A 16228-nucleotide genomic window follows, 5' to 3' on the forward strand; every position below is an offset into this window, starting at 1 on the left:
CTTGATCAAGGGTAACTCTATTGTGGCTATTGAGTGTGGAATAGGGCGCTGTTCATTCACTCCCCCCATGATCAAGGGTAACTCTATTGTGGCTATCGAGTGTGGAATAGGGCGCTGTTCATTCACTCCCCCCACCTACATTTCCTCCCAGTATTGAGAATCGATCTTGTGACCTTTGGGTTACAAGTTTGACTGTCTAACCATTAGGCCAAAACTGCCCCCTTAGCCTATGTGTTTTGTGTTTTTAAGTGATAAGTTTTGTTAGCTCTTTCTGTGCTATAGCAGTAAAGGACTGCAAATGTTATTGGGGATAATACTGGGAACTAAATTCTACACTGCTGTATCTGCAACAGTATGGTGCTAGAGAAAATAGCACTTTTAGCCATTGTGGTGCACATATGTTAGCATATATCAAGACCATGGTCTGATACTTTGAATAAATAATGCTGTTTTTCTGTTTAGGCTGAATGATATTAAATTGAACAAGAAAAGCTGCTTAGTTCTAGCTACTGTCCTCTCCAAAAACAACACCCTGAAAGAGATGGACCTGAGCAAAAGCCATCTGCTGGACTCAGGAGTCAAAGAGATCTGTGAGGGACTAAAGAAACCTGTGTGTAAACTGAAGATACTGAGGTGAGTACATTTCACACAATACAATAGGTCCAAAATGTTGTAAATGCTAAATGTTGTTGTAATGTTGGTTGCTTGATCATTTTTAATTTTTCAAATTTTTAATCTAAATTTTGAGTATGTATTGGTATTGCAAAACCACCATTTTACTTGGTTTAACCACAGTGGATCACAATTTATTTCTGGTTTGCAATTGCATTTTTACAGAGCCTCTAAAGGGACATGGTAGTGGGGAAAATACGGGGTGGGAGGAATTTATTTATTTATTTTTAAATCTTTTGTGTTCTCTTGCAAAACTTTTGCATTCCCCTGAGAAACTTTGTGTTCACTCACAAAACTTTGCATTCTCTTGCAAAGATATTTGTGTTCCCTCAGAAAACTTTTGCATTCTCTCGCAAAGATATCTGTTCTAAACCAGTTCAGTTCAGACATTTACATTTAGTTAATTAGCAGACGCTTTTTATCCAAAGCGACTTACAAATGAGGACAATGGAAGCAATCAAAATCAACAAAAGAGCAATAATATGTAAGTGCTATGAAAAGTCTCAGTTAGCCTAACGCAGCACACGTGGGAAAAGTTTTTTTTGTTAATTGTATAATAAATAAAAAGAAAACAAATAGATTAAATAGAAAAAGAATAGAGAAAGCTAGTGTTAGAGGCCTTTTTTTTAAGAGAACATGTAGTTAGAAAACAAATAGAGTGCAAGTCTTAAAGGGTCAAGGTTTTTTTTTTTATATATATATATATATATATGTGACCCTGGACCACAAAAGCAGTCTTAAGTCGCTGGGGTATATTTGTAGCAATAGCCAAAAATACATTGTATGGGTGAAAATTACCAATTTTTCTTGTATGACAGTATGTAAGTAAAGATCATGTTCCATGAAGATATTTTGTAAAATTCTTACCGTAAGTGTATCAAAACTTAATTTTTGATTAGTAATATGCGTTGCTAAAAACTTAATTTGGACAACTTTAAAGGCGATTTTCTCAATATTTAGATTTTTTTGCACCCTCAGATTGCAGATTTTCAAATAGTTGTATCTCGGCCAAATATTGTCCGATCCTAACAAACCATACATCAATGCGCGCTTTTGTGGCCCTAACTTAACTTCTGGTAGACATCCAAATACAATCAGTAACAACAGCTAAGTCCCTCTAGAGTAGATTATATTTTGATAACAAGCAAAATATGTTTGCTGCGTAAATCAGACGGACTGAGATGCAGCGATAACTACTTGGACGGACTTATTAAAAATGCAAATTCATTCTCTGCCAGCAGGAGGCGCTTTAAAGCGGGAGAACTAGAGGTCTCCCCAGTAACGGCTGTTGGGCTGTAATGGCGCTTTTCCACTGCATGGTACGGCACGGTACGGTTCAGTACGGCTCACTTTTGGGGGGTTTTCCACTGGGTATAGTACCTGGTACCTGGTACTGTTTTTAGTACCACCTCGGCCGAGGTTCCAAGGGAACTGCACCGTTACCAAAACGTGACGTGTAAACTCTGCTGATCACTGATTGGCCAGAAGAAAATCGTCACAGCCTGCGTCATTGAACTTGCAGCACGAGACACAACAGACCCGCTAGATTTAAATCAGCATAGCCAGCGAAGGATCGAATGCAACTGTTTTGAATGAGCGCACCTTTCTTTTAACAACCAAAAAATGGCTGTTGAGGAAGTACAGACTGTCCTCTCGTTGATAGCCGAGGAGCGGATCCAGTGAGAGCATGATGGAGCGACCCGGAATTAAAATGTTTTTCAGGAGTCACGGCAGTAGAGGCAGCGTGACTATAACGACACGTGAATAATCCCGCCCACTCTAAAGCGGTACTAAACTGCAGTGGAAACGCAAACCGAGCCAAACTGAGCCGTGCCGTTCTGAACTGTGCCGAGCCGAGTCGTACCACGCAGTGGAAAAGCGCCATAAGTTACACAAAGCAGCGCTGAGCTTACAAACACTGCTTTATCAGGCATATAACATGAAAGATGAAATGAAAATAACATCGAACATTTTCTAAAGACAGTGTTCCTTCAGAAATACAGTGATATAAAAACACCTGCGTCTCGTTTTGATTTTTAAACGTGCGTTACGATCATGTTTATTCAACAAAGCCTTTTGGAAAATCGGTCAGTTTTGATATCGCGGCGGTCGCCACAAATAAATAAATGTATGTGAAACACATCCCATAGCACAACAACCTGAGCCCAACTTCATTAACGTTACTCATCACTTTAACTTTAACTGTGTTTGTAGCCGGCACCACTAACAAGACCGATAAACAAACACAGACCGGAAGTTAACACTATATATATATATATATATGTATGTTAGGGGTGGCACGGTACACAGATGTCACGGTTCGGTACGTACCTCGGTTCGGGGGTCACGGTTCGATACGATTTCGGTACAACGGGGGAAAAAAAAAATCTACTATGCTCAGTTTCTTTTCATTTATTTTGAACAGACAGTAGTGCAAATTACAATTTTTTCCATCTAGATGTGAAAATACTAAATATTATTACATGTTATATATATATAAAATCTGTTTTGTTTTCATTGTGAGTGTACACAAATAAAAGCAGACCTTTATACAGTGATTATTAATAAGACAATAAGTGTTTACAGTTGATTCTGCTGGTATAAGGAAACAGTTGAAGTGATCGCGCCGGAGTGTGCGCACACACACACACACACACACACAAGTAACTTGAAAAAGTAAATACCAAAAACAATAATAACTGCCTTTATTTGTGATATAACCTTTGTTATAGGGGTGTGCGATTATATATCGTTTGCGATAATTTCGTAATTGTTGTTTTAGCGAGTATATTGCAAGAATCAAACAAAGAGTGCACGCATAATTACGTAAAGTCGTCTAGGTTAGACTAGCTCACGTGCATTCTTTCACTGCATGATTCAGTATTACAATTACAATGCATGAAGAATGATCAGAAAATTCAAGACATGGGGGAGGAAAATGTATGTATTTATATCATTTCATATAGTTAATATCACACGAAGATCGAACGCCGTTTTTTTTTTTTTTGCTTCAAAAATCATCATGATTACAAATATGATAACAGTTCAATAAACAAGAAGTTAACATTAAGAGACATGTTTTAGACACCATATTGCCTGTTTTTGCTCTATTCACCAACAAAAATAACTCCAAACACAGCCACAGTGCTGTTTTGCGTCTCTGAGCAACATGACGGTGTTTTGTGCCTGAATGAATCAACCGTTTAAATGATTCGGTTCAGTCGCAATGACTCACTTATTAACAGTGACTTGATGCCACCTACTGGTGGTTTTAATTTCACATTTACAGTATTTAAAAAAATAATAATAATAATTTCAAATATCAGTATTCAACGTTTTATGTATCAAAACATTATTTATTCATTTGTAACTGCAGGTTAAAGCATTCCATATCCCTCAGAAGTAAATATTAACATGTTATTTTTAAGTTTACTATAAAATAATTGTATTTGTATTTAATTCTAACTTTTTATTTTAAAATATAATAGTATTATCACACTTTATTATTTTGATCATTATTTCATTTAAAAAGAAAAAATCTAAATAAACTAAATGTGTTTTGTATAACTACAATAAATAATTATATTTATAACTCAATTTAACTTAATTTTTTCTCTCCGGGCAAGTAACTTTTATACTTTTATAAGGACAACCACATGAGAATGCTTAATGTCAAGCCCTGTAGAGTTAGAGCAGGGGTTCCCAAACACGTTCTTGGAGCCTCCCCAACACTGCACATTTTGCATGTCTCCTTCATCAGTGACACCTGATTCAACTCATCAGCTCATTAGTAGAGACTCCAAGACCTGAAATGGGTGTGTCAGACAAAGGAGACATGCAAAATGTACAGTGTTGGGGAGGCTCCAGGAACGTGTTTGGGAACCCCTGAGTTAGAGGGTCAAATTAAGATGAAAGAGATGTGTTTTTAGTCCTTTCTTGAAACAAACACTTCCTGTTTACTTTACAGCTTGCAGTGGTTCATACTGTTTCCTAGGTTCATAATAGAGCGGTTCATAGAGTTTTATTTTGAACTTGGACATATTTTTCCCACCACCATGTCCCTTAATGTGCTCTGTACATTTTTCCTACATTCAAGATGAAATTTAGACCCAAATCAAATCACACACACACAAATCACTCCCGGTGACTTTGAATTGTAATGAATCAACTTGAACTTTTAATGACATAATTAAAAATAGAGATTTAGTGGAAATGTGATTTAGGCTACTTTAGACATAAGACTTTAGACATGCTACCAACTACATGTCAGCTACCAGTCATTAGAACATTAGTAGACTGTCTGCTTAATGTATGCTAACAGTTTATTTTGATGGTTTGATGTAACTTTGCAAATACATGTCAACTTATTTTACTAACCTTAACCTAGCAGTCTACTAATACTTTAGTGACAGTTAGTTGACATAAAGTTGCAAGTTACTTACGGGTAGTAGAATGCCTAAAGTGGACTATCAAAATAGTATAATCTGATTTGGTAATATTTAATTATTTGGACTATAATGAATTTGATCTGCAATGTTCATTTTAAATAAAGTTGTTCTTTTTTGTAGACTTTCAGATTGCAGTATCACTGAAGAAGGTTATAAAGCTCTGGCTTCAGCTCTGAGATCAAACCCCTCACACCTGATAGAGCTGGATCTCACAGGAAATGATCCTGGTGAATCAGGAGTGGAGCAGCTCATTAAAGTGCAACAGAATCAATCATGTAAACTGGAAACACTGAGGTGAGTGTTCTTAAAATACTTTGCAATAATTTTACATCTTTATGTTGGTTTAATTCTCTTTCCACTAAAGACATGTATGCCTACAGGGATGTACACAAAGATAGATATGTCTATTTGATTTTGCCTTTTATCACATTACTAAAATGTGCATGTCTAACTGCAGGTAATGTCACTGTATTTCCTTTGTCTTCAGGTTTTTACAAAGTCCTGCAGATGAAGCCTGTCAATATGTGACTGGAATTGTGCGTAAAAACCCATTACTCCTGAGAGAGTTGAATCTGAGTGGGCAAAATCTAAACCTAAAAAAATTTAATCTGCTCACAGCTTTGCTGAAGGATAAACACTGTAACATCAACCGACTTCAGTGAGTATTTATTTCATTTATTATTTTACATTTAATATATGTTACTTAAATCAGGTGATCAAAGCACAATTCTCCTCAATAATAACTGAATGTTGGCATCAAGCACTGTTTGTAAATTCTCCCTCTCCTGTTCAACACTTTAGGCTGTGTGATTGTGGTCTAACAGAGGAAAGCTGTTCAGCTCTCGCTACAGTCCTGAGATCAAACTCCAGTCTGAAAGAGCTTGACATGAGCAACAATAATCTGCAGGATTCAGGAGTGAAGAAACTCCAAATGGGATTAGAGAATGCAAAATGCACACTGGAGAAACTGAGGTAAGAGAGGGAATTGAAACATTGTCTGATTTTAATAATAACATTCAGTTTCAGAGTTGGTATAACTCGTTACATAGTAACTGTATTATAATTACTTTTCCAGGTAACGCAGTAATGTAATGCGTTACATTTTAAATTTATGTAATTTGATTACAGTCACTAATGTCAATAAAATTACTTAAGTTACAAATGCAGTGTTAAAATATATGAAGTAAAAATCATGTTTTACGCATCAGTATGCCCTTTAATAAATCACTAGAGTCCTACAACATTTAGATGCAATGAAAGATTGCATATTTCAAAATGTTGCACTTGATTTCACATATTTTAGTCTAGCATTATAGTTTGGGAAAAGTTCAACTAGTGAATGTGTACAAGTTTGTGTCACAATAACACTCATCACTCAACACTCAAATAAATGACTCATCAGAATGAGATCCTCTGGATTAAGCCGCATCGCATCTCATTCTTCTGAGGTAAATTCAAGGTTTATTCCTTATAGCGCGTCTTCTTCCAAAAACAAAAAGTAGCCGAGATGAACTTGATGAATCTTTGTTTGTTTACGGAGGTGATGTAAGCGTTTACATGTTTGTCTTAAGCCTGGTTTCAAGTGGATGATTATTTTACAGCGCGCGATGTGCGTTGACGAGATCACATAGGATAGATGAGCTCAGACAAAAGACTGTAACTCGCGTTGGTTTCATAAGAATTATTTTATCAGAGAATATTTGTCAAGACAAGACTTAATTCATTTAAAAAATAGACACTTCAAGCTTTCTTTATATATATTTCTCATGTCGGTTTGTTAAGTATTCGCTAAGGTTTCGTTTATTGAATGACGCTTGTCAGGAAGATATTCACGGAGACTGAGACTGCAGAAAGTGCACCCTATTTGTTTTCTTTATTTTACAAAAGCACAGTGTTTAGTTGATATTGCGAGTGTATACAAATAAAAGTAGACCTTTTACAGTTTCAAAGAATGTATTACTCTTATGTGTATGATAATGAAACATTAAAAAAATTATGAAACATTTTAAGTTCGTTTCCCTGTTATCAGGAAAAAGTTGCTGTTTTAATATTTATGTAATTTTTCAGTCAATATTAAATTAATGAAAGAACTTTGAGTTTCACTTTGTAGTGTATTTTTTTTAGGTTTGATAACTTGAAAAGTAAAGAACTTGAAAGCAACTTGAAAGTAAAGTAATCTGATTACTTTTTAACTGCAGTAACCAATAATGTAATCAAATTACAATTTTAAAGAAGTAATTAGTAATTTGTAGTTGATTACTTTTTTTTGAGTAACTTACCCAACACTGTTCAGTTTTATTCAAAGTTCAGATTACTGCAGAAAATTAAAGGTAAAAGAAAGATTTAAGATGATGATTAATTGTTCTCTGATCACAAGATAATTTTTTTGTTTGTTTGTTTTAAAACATTGTTTCGGTGATATGATCACTTTTCTGTAGACTTTCTAAGTGTGGGATCACTGAAGCAGGATATACGGCTCTGGCTTCAGCTCTGAGATCAAACCCTTCACACTTGATAGAGCTGGATCTCACAGGAAATGATCCTGGACAATCAGGAGTGAAAGAGCTCAATAATTTACTACAGGATAAACACTATAAACTGAAGACTCTGAGGTGAGATGTGATGAAATGAATAATATACTGGCTAATTATTTTTATGTAAATATTTCAGTAATACAGCATGCTGTTTAAGTAACATTAAAGTGATTTCAGGATTAAAACAGCTGACTTTTTTTTTTATTTGCATCACACAATAAATGTGTGGTAACTGAATTATATCCCCATATCCTTTCATATTCGTTCCTGCAGGTTTTTGAGTTCTGCTGCAGATGAAGCCTGTCAGTATGCAATGAAAGTTCAGGGTAAAAACCCGTTACTCCTGAGAGAGCTGAATCTGAGTGAAAATAAACTAGGAGATACACGAGTGAATCAGATCACTGCTCTACTGCAGGATAAACACTGCAAATTGAACATAATTCAGTGAGTATTTTACATAGTTTAAAATGTTGCAATAGAATATCATTTTGTTTTGTAATTGTGAAGGGAATCTGAAGTGTTTTTCTACGTAAAGCAGGAAAGACGTAATGTCAAGCTTAAACAGTACTTTCAGTTATTAATTTAATATTTCAGCTGTCGAAGATAGGACATTATGTAATTACAGTCAATTATTCTGACATAGTTATTGACATAGGTTTAACTGAACCACAACATTATATATATGTATGTATATACACACACACACACACACACACACACACTTTGGGCAGCTGCCATGTTGAACCTCTGTCTGTGGTTTGATATCATATAATGAATAAATCTAAGGCTGCATTTCCCAAAAGCATCGTAAGCCTAAGTTGATTGTAGCTTCATTGTCACCAATACAGCTATGATACAACTTAAGCTTACGATGTTTTTGGAAAACGCAGCCCAAATAGTCAAAAAAAGCAGGAGATGAAATAGTTAAAAAGAGCAGAGTTTAAATAATCTTATTTGCAAATAATCGTCATCTGACTAGAACAAATTCAACAAGTGTTAGTATAAAAGCAAAAGCAATGGAAAATTACTGTTTCACAATATCGTCCTGTGATGTTAAATACCTTGAGTTAAAGACACTCTTATCTCTAACTTACTTGTGAAGAAAACAGCACACAACATAAGAAAAAGCTAAAAATAAAATGAGTGAATATGCAGAAAATTATATTAATGAGATAAACAAAATAAAGTAAGTACAACACAGATCTCTTGAAGGCCCAAAAACAGGTTACTATTAAGAATCCTTAGATCATTCACACATCTATGGGTCATCGTTGATCTGAGCCAGTTTCTTTTCTCTTTCTGTCTTCAGTCTGTGTAAATGCAGTATTACAGAGAAACAGTGTCTCATCCTGACTTCAGCTCTGAAGTCAAACTCATCACATCTGAAAGAGCTGAACCTGAGTGGAAATAAACTGGGAGATGGTGGAGTGGAAAACCTTGGTGTTCTGCTAAGCAATTCACAATGCAAGCTGGAAAAACTGAAGTTAGTAATAATATACTGTACAGCTACAGTGCGATTAAAGTTTATTTTAAGGCAACAGCTCCCAAGTTACATTGTTTATAGCAGTGCACTTTCTGGGCTTTCCCATTTGGTCACACTTTAAAAAAAAAAAAATTAATCTAGTAATTAATTTCAAGCATTTGATACAGTGTACTGATTGTGTGCTTGCATGAATCTGCTATAACAACAGAGAATAAAGAGAGACATCAAATAAATAGTTAAAAAAAGAAAGAAAGAAGAAACAGTATCTTTCAGCATACAGAACTAGTGTGAATGAGTTTAAAACAAACAAAATTCCTGCTGCAGCTCTTCACTAAGATGGTCATCCTTGTCTTTTCTCTTTCTGTCTCCAGTCTGTGTGGATGCAGTATTACAGAGAATCAGTGTGCCATCATGATGTCAGCTCTATTTTCAAACTTTTCACACCTGAGAGAGCTGGACCTCAGTGACAATAAAATAAAGAACACAGGAGTGAAGATCTTATGTGACGTACTGAAGGATTCACACTGTAAACTGGAGAGACTGAGGTGAGGAACTTTCACAAATATTTCAAACCAAAGCCTGAGGAAAATTTGTTTTGGTATTTGAATGTAACAATAAAGAGTTTCTCTCATTTCTCTCAATGTAGGTTAAGTCAGTGTGAAATAACAGATGAAGGTTGTTCTGATGTGACTTCAGCTCTGAAATCAAACCCATCACACCTGAGAGAGCTGAACCTGAGTGAGAATACACTAGGAGACTCTGGAGTGAAAAACCTCAGTGATCTACTGATGAACCCACAATGCAAGCTGAAAAACCTAGAGTTAGTAACATTACTGTACAGCAGTTACAGAGTGATTAAAGTTTACCATTTAGTTTATTTTAAAGTTGCCATGAAATCTAAACCGACCCATTTATTTTCTTAATGTCTGAATGAAACAGAAGTTGTGATCATATATTTTCCTTATTGTGTCATATCTTAAGCATCTATTATGTAAACAGCTTTTCAAGTGGGAAAAAAAATGACTTATTTTGTACCTTGGGATTTGATTGGATCATTGTAAATTATGTCGTTTGCTGATTTTTCTTGTTTGATGAGCTGTTTCACTCATTTATGGAAATACTCCATAAAGTCAATCACAAATTCTTTCATGCCTACTATAAAGCAAAATTTGCATTTTTTTAAACTACACTTTGAAAATAGCTTAAAAATATTACATTAAATAATTAAAGTCTCTACTTATATCCATATCTTGTACTATTTACCCGTACTCACATGTACACGTACTTTACATGGATCTGAGTCATTGTCGTTTCTTTTTCCCAGTCTGTGTAACTGCAGTATTACAGAGAAACAGTGTCTCATGCTGACTTCAGCTCTGAAATCAAACCCATCACACCTGAGAGAACTGGACCTCAGTGAGAATAAAGTAAAAGACAAGGGAGTGAAGCACTTATGTGACGTACTAAAAGACTCACGTTGTAAACTGGAGAAACTGAGGTGAGGAACATTAACAAAAGAATCAAAATGCTTAAAATTGCTGTTTAAATCAGGACACTTGATTGAAGCGCTCATGAAGAACTCACAGTTCTTCACCATAGTGATTTATTTGGTGATCTGTTGAAAATAAGATGATCTCTCTTCCTCTGTCTTCTTTGTAGTCTAAAAGACTGTGGCATTACAGATGTTGCTTGTTTGGCTCAGTCTTTGGCTGAAACCAATGCACAGCGGTTTTTAAAAGAACTTGATTTGAGAAAAAACAAGATTGGAGACTCAGTGAAGCAGCTCGGTGATGTGATACAAGACTCAAATTGTAACCTGAGGTGAGTAAACATCTCCTTGTGATATTAAAGAGAGCTTCATTTGTTATGTACCTTTGATACCACAATTTTATAGAACAATAGTTTTATTAATTGCTTTAGTAGAAAATCGCTGAAGTCGGCTAGAATAAAAATGGACTGATAATTGTAGGCTTGGACAGACTGTAGCACAATGCTGCATCACATTACTTTATTGAAGTTACTTTCTAAATATCCTAGACACACTTTAAACATATTTAACTTAGCATTTATGTATATTAGAGTGTGTGTGCGTTAGAGATGAGTAAATTATTGGAGCATGAGACTCAAGAAGGTCAAGGTTACAGTAATGAAAATTTCTGTAGTGGAAAGTTTATAAGTGTGTGTATAAAATTTAATTTTATACATAGATATTTCATAAGAATCTTAAATATATTCCATCATTTGTGTCTTTATATACACTACCATCAAAAGTTTGGAGTGATTGAGGTTTAATGTATTTATTTATAGAGGTTTTACTTATTGGGTTTTATTTATTTGATCAAAGATACAGTAAAAACTCAAATATTATTACAATATTAAATAGATGTTTTGACACTGAAGACTCTGGTTTGGGAGTGTTTCACTAACTTTGGGCACGCACTCACTCATTTATTTAGTATCAAATTTGCAATTTGTTCTACCCAACACCAATTATTTTATCTTCTGATTCTTCTTTACAGCCTAGACAAAGAAAACTGGGTCAAAGCTGGTCTAAACTACCTTGGTGGATTATTTCGACCTTGGTCTAAAACTCAGGAACCTGTGAAATCAACAGAACCAGACCCATCATCAGGTGAGGATCCTCAGAAGAGCTTTATATCTATGAGGACAAATTAATGTGATGAGATGTCTGCATCTAAAATGTACATTGAATATTTGAATATGAACTCAGCTCAGTCTTTGTATGAGTTTTAGATCTTCAAGAACAACTAAACGCTATTATGAATTCAATGTGTTTTACACACATTTATCTAACAGCAGGTTTAAATACAGTAGCATTGTTTTAACAAATGTAAGGTTTATTATACTAACTCATTTATTACTATGTAAAATAATTGAGAATGCATACAGTTCGAAAGAGACTCAGACTTGCATATTAAATAATGCAGCATTAATAGATACACAAAAATGATAATTTGTGTTTTACAGGTGGAATGGAGGAGGTAAAAGGGCCTGGTCAGAGCTCACATGGGTCCCATCAGAAGAAATCTGGCTCTTCAGTATAAATCCTACATACAAACTGTTGGGTTTAAACGAATCCATAATGAAGTAATTAATATGTTGCTAATCTGACACATATATTAAACAATACAATAACAGTGTAAGTCTAAAATGGTATAGTTAAATTATTGTTTCTTTTTTTTTTTTTTTTTTTTTTGTATTCTTTTTACCATAATTTAAGTTTATATATGCATTTTACATTGTTTCCTACATTTTCTGTATATATTTATTTGAATTTGTATTAAAGTCAGTTATGTCTCCGCACAAATATATTGTCCCAGTTCTGTGAAGAAACAAAGGTAAGTTCTTTATTCTGCTTTTGTACTCTCAACACAAGACACTAATGCTTTGACAAAAGCGGTGGGAAAAGCCTATGTTGGGTGTGCTAACAAATGAAAAACACACTCTGTTGAATGCCACAAATATCCCAATTGTTAGTGGATGTGCTATACTTTTATTATTTAGAAAGTGACCAATATGTCACCAATATTTTATATGTAGATTGATTTCTCCTCTCTAAACTCTTTCTCAAGTGCGTTCTCTCATTGCTGCTGCATAAATATGATGCATCACAACACTACAGAGACCTGAGGCCGGTTAAGACGCTAAGAAAATCCTGACTTGAAATAACCTAACAAATCAATCAGGGCTAAAGCGGTTCCATAATTGACAAATAAAGTCACTCACTAATTTGATCAAATCGATTCACCATGGCAAACAGCGAAATATATTCATACTGTTTAATGCATTTGAGATGATGTGTTTATCTCAGAGTATAACTGACATGTCACAGGTATATTTTTCATCTGTAAATGTTAGAAAGTCATACAAACATATCCATTTGCTGTCAGGAGTGGGCGAGGCTTACGCTGCTGCGCACATGCGTGCTAAACAGATAGAGCGCAATCGAATAGTAGCGCAATAAAAATAAAATATACATTTTTCTAAAATATTTGTTGTTGGACATTAAAGGTGCCTTTTGTAGAATTTTAAACTTACATATAAGTGTATTTGTATGATAGCAGTAACTGTAAAGGCGCTATTAATGGGTAAATCAAATTACTAAACTCAAATGAGACTGTGTTTCTTATAGCCTACCAGTTAAAATGCAGTCTTTTTCTTTATTAGTTATTTTCATTTTTAATTTAATGATTTTAACTTTTAAATTTAGTGATTTTAATGCTTTAAAGAGCAATTTTAGATTGTAATGTTAAATGTTCTGCTTCTGGTAACTATAAAAGGTAAAGCTGACATAAAACCAGAAAGAAAGGCTGCATGGATAGAAATAGTAAAATACATAAATAAATAATACAAAATAATAAAAATAAAAAAAATACAAAAATAATAATAATTATATGAGCGAGTCAGTGGTATCATTCCGTTCCTGTCAGTGTTAGAGGAGCTCAGCTTACACTGACAGTTAGCCTGCCCCGGATCAGGTTAATTTCCCAGCATAAGTTGCCACAGTGACTGAGCTTGATCTATGATAAATTTGCTTTATGGAACCAAATCATTTGACAATGAGTCAGACTAACTGAAATAAGCTTGGCTTATTTGGTACACTTGTTTTATGAAACAAGCCTTGAGGAAGTAGCAGTCAGAAGACACTTACGTTAATTGATTTGCTGTCTGTCTAAACCAAGGAAAAAAAAGCATTTCCATTGTATCGTATTGCATCGAATTGCATTGTGTTGAATCGAATCAAACTGAAATCGGATCGCACTGCATCTTAATAGGGGTGAATCATATCGAATCGGTAGCTACTTCATATGTATCTTTAATGTACACTCTTAGAAAAAAAAAAAGGTTCTTTGGGGTTCTGTATAGAACCCTAGGGTTATTTACTCAACTCCAAAGAACCCTTTATGCCAAAAAGGTTCTATATAAGGAGAAAGAACCCTTTTTGGCACAAAAGGGTTCTTTGGGCTGAACCGTGCTTTATGTATGTTAGGCTATTAGGCTATTTAAAATGATTATACTACATTATATTCGTGTTTTTATTTAAATTTTACTTTGACACCTTGAAGAAAATAAACTTAAAATTGACATCTGTACTGAATCATCCTATTAATTTATACCAACAAACTGATCAGGTATAAATACATGTGCACTAGCAGTGTATAGCAATCTGGACAGTTTTATCAATTTATTAAAAGGTACACGGTAGTCTTCTATTAAATCAGCACACTGACATGGTTGCAAGTTCATTATCATGTCATGTAAGATGCCGTGCAGCTCTTTTATTGACGAGCAACATGCTCATATGGAGTTTCAGTGTTTCATTTAAAAAGGCTAAATTGTAACTCGTCCATCCTAACAGATGCATAAAATGATATTTGACATAAACGGCAAACAACTTGAACGTGTATATGCGCTGATCAGTTTTGTCCCGTCTGCACAGCGCCGCATTTCAGTTGCGGGCCTCTCGCGAGAGTGATCACCAAAAGCGCGCGAGCGCTGCTGTTTAAACTTCAACGGTTCACGGTGGGCTGACTGCACTCAGCGCTCGGGAGAACGACGACGATTACATTGGTAAGTGAGAATATTAATTAATTTTAGCTTATTTTAATTATTTTTACATAAACCCTTGTCATTTTTAGTTAGCATAACGTTACACGTTCTTTCAGGAAGCTAAAAGAAGAAAGGTGGTTTATGGCGTTGTCCAGGCCCGTGCAATTCTCCGCCGGGAGGTTTGTCATTTTTAACATTAATCCCTAAAGTATCTTGATAAAACTGTTGTGAATTGATCAATAATGCTGGCGAGAGTTCATGTTATAGCCTAACGTAATATTTTTTTGCCCTGTAGATTGTATTGTACCTGTAAGTATAGGAAAAGATGAAACAAATTAATTTTCAGTCAAATTGCCGTCAGACTGCCGTTATAAACATGAATTCAAACCAAGAAGAACAAATAGAGAAGCTGATGGAGATTTTAAAATTTTTTCAGTGGATAACTGTGAGTATTTGGTGTTTGCAGTTATAGTATAGTGAAATATAAATATTTGTTTTGCTGAAGTAATTGTATATCATTCAAAACACACTGTGTTTCCAAAATCCATCACTTAGTTAATTTCAATCATTACTATTTAGCCCTTCCCAGTGATGAAATTGTCATGGGTCCTTTGTTTTTATTGTTTAAATGCTTATCTGAATGTAAAATTAATATTTAATGCTTATAAACAAATAAAAAAAACAATACTATGGTTAGTATTTTAGCTCCCTTTTCAGAATCATGTGGTTCACCATCTTTCATGGGTTACAGAACTGGGGAAAGTTGCAGCATACAAAAAAAAGTCAGACTACTTGGTTTATAGGTTTATAGGAGAATGTGGAGTAAATACTTGACATTTATTTAAGGTAAAGGGTAATGACCTGGTGGTGAGATGCAAAATAAGAGTGTCATTAATATACTATTTGATGACAAACTTTTCACATTCTAATTTTACTTATGTATTAAAAAAAATTTAATTATTTTTGCAAGTTAACTTTATTTATTTGAGCAAGTTAACATTCAATTGTTTTGTTTTTTTTTGTTTTTTGTTTGTTGTGGTTTCTAGCAATCAACATATATTTGTGACTGACATGTTGGATGGGTGAGTAAGGTGGAGGGGGTTGAAAAAACAATATTTCTAAAATGGAGAGTGCTATTTTAGGTTGACAGGTAAAAATATATTTAAAAAAAAAAGTATAAATAAAGAAAGAAACATGGATTTATGTTAATCCCTGTAACTGTTGCACTACGAATTGCTGTGTTATATATTGCTTGTCATTGTAAATTCTAATAAAAGTGTCTTAAATGATCACACAACTCCTTGATGTCTTATGCTTATAGTTATGTAAGTTTTTCTAGTGATAAAGTAGCTATATGAGCTGTTTAAGTCTTAAAATGTAATTAAAATAAAACAAAAATTAAATCCCAAAAATGATCCCATGATGGGAACCCCCTAAAGGGTTCTATATAGAACCCTTTTTCCTGGCTACAAAGAACGCTAAAGGGTTCTTTTGATTGAACCCTTAACTCTACTTACCAA

General features: G+C 34.4%; 1 protein-coding gene across 3 annotated transcripts in view; it reads left to right on the top strand.

Annotated features, from left to right (window-relative positions):
* rnh1 (ribonuclease/angiogenin inhibitor 1) overlaps positions 1-12465 on the top strand; it is a 51405-nt gene extending 38940 nt beyond the window's left edge. For all 3 annotated transcript variants that reach the window (XM_058760582.1, XM_058760584.1, XM_058760583.1), the window contains 13 exons: positions 463-633; positions 5241-5414; positions 5608-5778; positions 5922-6092; positions 7559-7732; positions 7928-8098; positions 8964-9137; positions 9509-9682; positions 9784-9957; positions 10462-10635; positions 10797-10958; positions 11657-11769; positions 12126-12465. In XM_058760582.1, coding sequence (XP_058616565.1) covers positions 463-633; positions 5241-5414; positions 5608-5778; positions 5922-6092; positions 7559-7732; positions 7928-8098; positions 8964-9137; positions 9509-9682; positions 9784-9957; positions 10462-10635; positions 10797-10958; positions 11657-11769; positions 12126-12202 — 2080 coding nt within the window. In that variant the 3' untranslated portion in view covers positions 12203-12465. The remainder of the gene's footprint in view (positions 1-462; positions 634-5240; positions 5415-5607; positions 5779-5921; positions 6093-7558; positions 7733-7927; positions 8099-8963; positions 9138-9508; positions 9683-9783; positions 9958-10461; positions 10636-10796; positions 10959-11656; positions 11770-12125) is intronic.
* Positions 12466-16228: the final 3763 nt, after the last annotated feature.

Source organism: Onychostoma macrolepis, chromosome 22 (genome assembly GCF_012432095.1).
Source record: "Onychostoma macrolepis isolate SWU-2019 chromosome 22, ASM1243209v1, whole genome shotgun sequence".
Taxonomy (NCBI): domain Eukaryota; kingdom Metazoa; phylum Chordata; class Actinopteri; order Cypriniformes; family Cyprinidae; genus Onychostoma; species Onychostoma macrolepis.